The sequence below is a fragment of the Pipistrellus kuhlii genome, unplaced genomic scaffold (assembly GCF_014108245.1).
Source record: "Pipistrellus kuhlii isolate mPipKuh1 unplaced genomic scaffold, mPipKuh1.p scaffold_m20_p_93, whole genome shotgun sequence".
Taxonomy (NCBI): Eukaryota; Metazoa; Chordata; class Mammalia; order Chiroptera; family Vespertilionidae; genus Pipistrellus; species Pipistrellus kuhlii.
The window spans coordinates 389,424-397,281 of NW_023425599.1; the positions used below are offsets into that span (position 1 = coordinate 389,424).

Sequence of the window (7,858 nt, forward strand, 5' to 3'; positions counted from 1 at the left end):
GGAGCTGAACATCACCAGTATTTCTCCCACAGCTGACGGGGTGAAAGGGCACCTTGGCGGGCGGGAAAGCCTTGCCCACACGCAGCCTGGGAATCAGGTCCGACTCAAACACAGCCCCGGGGTGAGGAGCTGGCGGAGGACGTGTCCCCAGAGGGGAGCAGGGCCTGAGAGGCCCATTGGTGCAGTGTGCGTCTCTCCCAGCGCTCAGGAACTTGCCAGGAGCTGCGTTCCCAGCCACGTCTGGGCCTCTCTGGGCCTTTTTCCGGGGGGGGGGGGGGGGCAGCTTATGTCTGCCTCAGGCCCTGGAGGGACCCCACGCAGGGCTGCTGAGTGGCTGCTGGCGTCCGTCGCTTTGAGCTGGGTCATGCTGCCTCCCTCTTCACTTCCCTGAGGACCGTGACCTTAAGGAGCTGCCGGTGTTGTTGGGCCGTGGAAGGCAATGGGGCTGTACAGCCAGGAGCAGACGAGGGTGCCAGGAGCAACACTAGTAACTGTGTGAGCCGCCCAGACACACCTCGCCGCAGGCACCTGCACAGCCCCAGGTCTGCCCCCGGGAGGGGAGGGCGGCAGTGGAGGGGGCACTGACCCTGGGCTCAGACCCTCTCCCCACATCTGTCTGTGCTTTCCATGCGCCAGCTTTCAGAATCAGAAAGCCATACCTCACGAGGGACCCTCTCCCACCTTCCCCTCTGCGGCTCCTCTGCACCAATCATCTCTAGGATCATTGCAACTGCAGGATTTTTTCTTTTCTTCCCTCCCATACTTAATCACGCTCCTTGTTAAAAAAATAAATAATCAGACTCGTGGCCCCGCGTCCGCCCGGGCCGACCTTGCCGACGGCCCGGCTCCCAGGGGCAGAGCTGGTCCACACGCTCCTGCAGCTCTACCGATACCTGCTGCGCTGTTGCCGACAGCTGCCCACCAAGGGCATGCAGGAGCATTACAGACACGCTGTCAGGCAGAGTTTCCAGGTTCATTCAGATGAAGACAGTCCTGAGAGAATCCAGCAGATTATTAAAAGAGCCATTGAAGATGCTGACTGGATCATGAACAAATATAAAAAGCAAAACCGAGACTCAGAGTGAAGCCACGCTGAAGGCCCTGAGATGAGAGGCCTCCTGGAAGGGAGCAGCAGCAGCAGTTCGGGACTCTCCACTGTCCTGCTGGTCGAGAGAGCAGGACGCCAGGTGTGGGAGCAGCTGGCATTTGCTCAAATGGCTCTTAGGCTGTTTGTGACCCCGGTGACCTTTACGTTTGCTTTTCCAGGCAGTTCTGATGGGAAATTTGGGGAGAATGTGTTTTGTCACTTTGTTCTGAAAGTGATTCGTTTATCCTGGATGTCCTTCTTTGAGACCCAAGTGGGCGTCCCCTCAGAGGGCGGCCTGTATGGAAGGCAGGGCATGGGTGTCAGAACCTGACAGATCTGGATTTGAATCCCAGCTCAGCGGCTTTTCAAGGGCATTGATTTTGAGCTTGGTTCCTCTCTTGTGAGAACAAAATAAAATGAAGTGACAGAGCCTGACACAGGACGTGCTACATGGTGGTGCCAGTTGATGACCCTCCGCGAATCTCTAGCCCACAGCACCTTGGTCCGTTTGCTAGTCCTGTCCTTGCTTGTCACCACTGCCCCTTCCCCCAGACCCCTGAGCCTTCACAGTTGCACTGAGCCCAGCAGTCTGCCAAGCACGGAGCTTCCCACGCCGAGAAGCAGATGCCCTGATCTTTGGAGTCCTGGTGGTGAAATACAGCCTGCATCGAACAGGAATGCCAAGCACCTCCAGTAGTGCCCACGTGTTTAGGCTTCTGTAAACCTGTCATCTGTCTCGACTGTCCCATCCCTCCTTTGCCACCATCTCAGAAGGAGGGGAGGAGGGAAGCTGGCAGTCATGTGGATTTTCATGAGCCTGAAATTGGTGGAGAAAGACAGGCCCAGATCACATCCCAGTTCTGCTCAAATTGTGCTGGATAACTTACCTCGCCTCTTTCAGCCTCACTTTGCCCATCTGTCCAATGGGGCAATGGCCGTACCCACCTTGAGAGCTGTAGTGAGGAATAATGAGGTCTAATGCATCCCAAGTGCCTACCCAGAGCCTGGCATGGGGAGCTGGCTGCCTGGCCAGCCTGTAGTTATCAGCTACAACTATTAGGGAGCCCTGCTTTGCAAGTGGGAGATGGAAGCTCAGAGAGGTTGAGCCTCTTTTCAGGGTCACAAAGCCGCTAAGCCAGGTCTGTCTGAATCTACCAAACAGCACATATTTGGGAGGGAAAGGACAGCATCAGGGAAAGAGGGAAGGAAGGAGAACGGGAGGGAGGGAGGGAGGAAGGATAAGGAAGGAGGAGAGCAACAGGGAAGGATCAGGAGGAACTGGCCAGAGCAGGTGTAACCACCAGAGGCTACACTGGGACTTGAGTACCCCCGAGGGCTCAGCCAGAGGGGTGAGCTAGCATGTGTTTATGTCCTGGCAATTATATGGCTTAAGTGACAGAGCTACATCTATGTGCATTCAACTGATCATTAGACAATGAAGTAAATACATAAAACTGTGAAAATAAATAAATAAATAAATTTTTAAAAAGTCAGAGAATAAGCCTGCACCTAAGATGACTGTTAGCATTCTGAAATATTCTCTCCCCCCTCTGTGTATGTGTGTATTTGTGTGTGTGTGTACACGTAACTGTTGACGTCGGGGTGGAGTGATTCTGGGGTGGCGTGTCCCCTGCACTGAGGTTGGGCAGCACCGGCTTCCACACTTGCGACAACCAGATGTGACTGCAGACGCTGCCAGTGTCCTGCGGGCAGAACCTCTCCGTTCAAATGACTGTACACGCAGACACAGACACACAATTTGTGGAATGGAATCATATTGCACATACTTCTTTTTTTAAGTTAATATGTCATGAGCTCTCCCCATGTGCACGTGCTAGAGTTTGCAGGGGGTGGAGAGCGGTGTGCCAGTCGGCTCACACACGAGTGGTTTGTGCAGCAGCCCCGGTGTGGCCTTGGGTAAGAACTGGGATTCCGTGTCCACCGCGTGAGCTGCGTCTCCCCATGAGCTCTGCTGACAGCCACGGACCCGCCAGTGCCGCTCCCGCCGGGCTCCCCGCAGAGCAGAGCAGGCGGGCGCGGTGCAGCACAGGAGGGGCACAGGCACCGCTGTGGTCGGCGTCCTTGTTAGGACCGCCGCGTCCTGGTTTCTAAATGGCTGCCCGGGGCCGTCTCTCACATAAAGGCACGGAACATTACCTTCGTCCCTATTGTTGGACTTCTGGACGCTTCCCGGATTCCCACGGTCAGGTATCACCACGGTGCCCTCGGAGGTCCTGGGAAACCAGAAAAGGATAAGCCACCTCACTGCCCTGGCCCGGGGTTTGTGAGACAAAAGACAGTGGTTTTCCTCAGGCCGGCTTTAGAAACTTCGCTGTTTCCCCACCCCCTCTGGCCCTCGGTCCTGCTGGGTTCGAACCTGCTGGTGCGGAGTCAGACGCTGACCGTGGGCTCTGGTCAAACCCTGGGGCTTCCCCTGCTCTTACGTCAAGTCCCGGCTCCCTGCTTCCTGCCCTGAGACCTCTCCGTGTTCTGGTCAAACACCCACAGAATTCCCCTTTGTTACCACTTTCTGTTTGTGTTTAAGGCGTGGCTGCACGATATCTGATGTGTGCAGTGTGTGTGTGAACACATCCGTACAGCTCACAGGGCAGTGACAAAATGAACACGCTGTGTCACACCAGGCAGGAAGCACCGGAGCAGAGGGGAGGGCTCCTGGGAACACCCGGTGTGCCTGCTCTCAGGGGCACGTGAGCTCACTGAGAGCTGGGCTCCTCGCCTTCCAAGCGGAGAGATGGCTGTGCAGGCTGGATAAGATGCTTCCTTTGTACGCCTTTGAGTCTGGCGTCTGGCACCAAGCAGGTGTCAGAGCAAAGGGCTGTGGTTTGTTATGGTGGTGACTCCCGGACAGAGCATTCAGAATTCAGCTGTGGTCCTTGGCTGGGGCGTCGCAGGTAGTTCCTGCACACGGGCCTCCTCGGTGGACAGCAGGCTTCCCTAGAAGCTGGAGGGAGCCATCCCAAAGGCTTTTCCGAAGAAGCACCTTGTGCAGCCTCACAGCCATCTCTAAGCCAAGAATGGTGGTTATGACAAAGCAAGAATGTAGTGCACAGGCTTAGTAAATAGTGCCCTTAGCTGGACCCTAGAAAAAGAGCATGTGACTGGCCCAAGATCACGTGGCTAAAGGTAATAATTTGGTTAATATGAGGCTATTTTCAGCACTCAGTCTGGCGACCCGGTGCTACAAGCTGTGACTGGGGGTGCAGTGGCACGCACCTGTGGGTGCTGGAGGGGTGGGCTCCTTGCAGTATCCCGAGAAAAAAGATTTCCTGGGACTCGCCTGGAGAAGAAATGATTTTCACTCCCGTAGAATTAAACCCCTGGTTTCCAAAGCCCCGGTCCCCTCGGGCCAGTCGCAGAGGTGTAGCTGGGTTCAGAAGGGAGAGCCACGCTAGCGGCTGGGCCAGGGGCAGCGGCAGCTGCTGGCTGCAGCCCCTCAGTGCAGTGTGTGGGCCCACGTGGCCACAGCCACACAGGAGATTGCCAAGAAGCCAAGCATGAACGACAAGCCAACAGGAGCCGAGACAGAAAACGTCTGTGTTCCGGAATCATACACCCAAGTCCGTGCACCTGCCGGGGCCACGGCCATCCCGACCACCTACTCTGTCCGCAGGTGCGATTGAAAAGTGCCTCCCCGATGTCGCCCCTCCCCAGTGCTTAGCAGGGAACATGCCCATGTGCATGGCCTCCCTGCTCCTCTCCTGTCCCATAGGTAGCTCCTTACGACCTTTAGCGCATGTGGGCCGTCTTCTTCACCAGCCACCTGGCAAGAGCCTTTCCCGGAGGGGCCTGCCCCTGCACCACACTGAGGGTCAGTCCGCCCAGGTCATGGGTCCGGGCTGCCACAACCAGCTTCTGGCCAGCAGGGGAGTGGGGCCTGAGAACCGGAATCTGACACGTTCAGGTTACTGGTCTCCTCACCACCACCCTTTCACTTGTTTATTTTGTTTGATTTTAATGTTTTGCTTTTCTATTAAAATTGACATGTAATGTTATATTAGCTTCAGGTGCACACCCTGTGACTAGGTCTGACATGACTTATCAGTGATCATCCCAGTAAATCTCGATCATAGTTATCCCAGTGTTAGTGACTACTTTCTACACAATAACCTACATCTCTGTGACTCTTCTGTAACTATCATTTTGTACTGCCTGATCCCTTCATCTTTTCTGCCTATCTCTCCAACACCCCTGCTGTCTGGCAATCGTCAAAAAGTCCTGTTTCTATGAGTTTGTTTCCGAGCATCCTTATAACCAGTGTTTAGAACTCTGTATCTGATAGATTGCTTGTCTCCATTTTGCTTAGTTCTTTCTCTGGAGTTTTTTTCTGGCCTTTCATTTGGGACGTGGCTCTTTGTCTCCTCATTTTGGCCACTTCCCTATGTTTATTTCTATGCATTGGACAGAGCTGTTACATCTCCCGGGCTTGGTAGAAAGGCCTTACATAGTAAACTCCTGTAGAGTCCTCCTCACTCACCCGAGCAGTATATTTCCGGTGTACCCCTCCCCCACCAGACTCCCCGTATATGTCCTGTTCACCCTCTTGTTGTAGTTGAGCATTGATTGCTTTTGGCAATCAATGGGAGGGTTTTCCCCAAAGCCAATCACTTGCAAGGACTGGCTGTGACCACCAAGGACTGGAGGGCCCACCCACAAAGCAGGACTTTCTTCAGCAGAGCTCTGGGGTCTGCTGAGTCTTCCACTTGAGTGTGACCTTGTGGAGGTGATGGGAGGTACTTGGATGTGGTCTGAAGCCGTCCACAGGTGTGCTGGCTCTGGGGCCTCCTGGGAGGTGCAGGCCTAGGTCAGACACTGACTGCTCTGCCCAGGGCACTGGCATGAGCTACAGAGCCATTTGCAGATGGCTGCTACTTGTGTTGGACTTGGAGGTGTCTAGGTAAGGCCAAGCTGCAAACCAAGGCCAGCTGCCACTAGTGCTAGGTCTTGGGCCCCTTACTGAGAGGTATGGGGCAGCCAAGGCCAGATGCTGCTTGTTTCAGAGTATTTAGGAAAGTGTGAAGCCTGGGCCAAGACTGGCTGTTTGCATGAAAACCACTGGAAACAGCTGGGTGGGCTTGCAAGGTGGGTCACCATCTCCCTTTTTTAAAAACAAATTTAATTTGGTTTTTTAAAATTATTTTTCATGTAGAGTTGACATATAATTTTGTAATAGTTTCAGGTGTACAAGGTCCTGGTTAGACACTTATATACTTTACAAAATGATCACCCTGAGAAGTCTAGTACCTACCTGGAAGCATATATAGTCACTAGAGGCCCGGTGCATGGAATTCATGCACAGAGTAGGGGAAGCCTCAGCCAGCCTGTGCCCTTTCACAGTCCGGGAGCCCTCAGGGGATGTCCTTCTGCAGCCACGGAGGCGGGCCTCTGTGCTTGCCCTCTGGTGGTCAGTGCGCATCATAGTGAATGGTCGTTCCCCATTCGGTCGATTTGAGTATTACCCTTTTATTATATACGATACAAAATTATTTCACAATAATTTCTTTTCTATTTTTTTTTTCAAAAAGCATTTGAGGTGGCCACTGTTCGAGGTGCCTACTTGAAACTTTCCACTGGAAGTAGATGTTAAAGTTTGCAGGTAGAGGGAGCAAGATAGCTGCTAAAGAGACTCATTATCCGAGGCGGGAGGTTATAGTCCATCATCCCATCATCCCATTGAACTGAACCCTTTTCTTTCGGACTCCTCTTCTTAAGCTTCTCATTTCTTCCTCTGCTGTCTCTTTGTCCTGGCTCGGCCTTTTTTAAATTTCTCTTGCACACATTCTCTCATTTAAAAAAAAAAAAAGTATTTTCTTTTCTGCTCTCTTTTTAAACTTCTTTTTCTCTATCCCTTTTCCCTCACTCTTGTTACTCTTCCCTCTCCTTCCCTTCTCCACTCTATTCCATCCCTTCCCTTCTTTTTTTAAAATATTTGATTGATTTTTTTACATAGAGGAAGGGAGAGGGACAGAGAGCTAGAAACATCGATGAGAGAGTAACATCAACCAGCTGCCCCCTGCACACACCCCACTGGGGATGTGTCCACAACTGAGGTACATGCCCTTGACCAGAATCGAACTGGGGACCTTTCAGTCCTCAGACCAACACTCTATCCACTGAGCCAAACTGGTTTTGGCCCATCCCTTCTTTTACCCTCTATTTACTGACCAATTTTAACATTTTTCATTTCTTCTCTTTTCTTTTCAAGTTCTCTACTTTTACTATTTAAGGTTTCTCCTTTTTCAAATCAGTTCTATCTACCTGTGCATGTATCTATCTATTCATCCATATGCCTACCTAGCTATCTTTCTTATATTTTTTTTATTAACTTTAAAAAAAACCTTATCCCCTTCACACACAATTGTATTTGACTTCCATATTGACTTCTCCCTCTCACACAATTTTTCTCTCTATGTAACACTTTTTCCTACTGACTCATCATTTATAAACTTTTCTTTCTTCCTTATTTCCTACTTCTGTTCCATCAATCTTCTTCCCATCTTTCTCCTACTCTCCATCCCTCCTTCCCCACATTCCTTCTTTCCTTTATCTTTAACCCTCTCCTCCCTCTTTTTCTTCCTTCCCACCTTAATTTTTTTCTTCACTTCCTCCCTCGGACCTGCTTTGTTCCCTCCCCCATTTCATCCTTCTTCCCATTCTCCTTTTAAGCTCTACCGACTCCCCTTTAAACGTTTCTCTTTTTTTATTATTTTTTAATATATATATATTTCTTTATTGATTTCAGAGAGGAAGGGA

At 51.6% G+C, this 7,858-nt stretch overlaps 1 protein-coding gene across 1 annotated transcript; it reads left to right on the forward strand.

Annotated features, from left to right (window-relative positions):
• Positions 1 to 439: 439 nt before the first annotated feature.
• LOC118714003 (LYR motif-containing protein 9-like) lies at positions 440 to 1,492 on the forward strand. Its single transcript, XM_036428842.2, has 2 exons — positions 440 to 495; positions 800 to 1,492. Exons 1-2 carry the CDS (start codon positions 440 to 442, stop codon positions 1,083 to 1,085), a joined length of 342 nt encoding a protein of 113 aa, XP_036284735.1. The 3' UTR covers positions 1,086 to 1,492.
• The last annotated feature ends 6,366 nt before the right edge of the window (positions 1,493 to 7,858 follow it).

Excerpts from the sequence above, each read along its gene's own strand:
- LOC118714003 (XM_036428842.2), top strand. The coding sequence starts at position 440 with ATGGGGCTGTACAGCCAGGAGCAGACGAGGGTGCCAGGAGCAACACTA. Across the intron at positions 496-799 it reads GGAGCAACACTAGTAACTGT|ACTCGTGGCCCCGCGTCCGC; the intron begins GTGAGCCGCCCA and ends ATAAATAATCAG.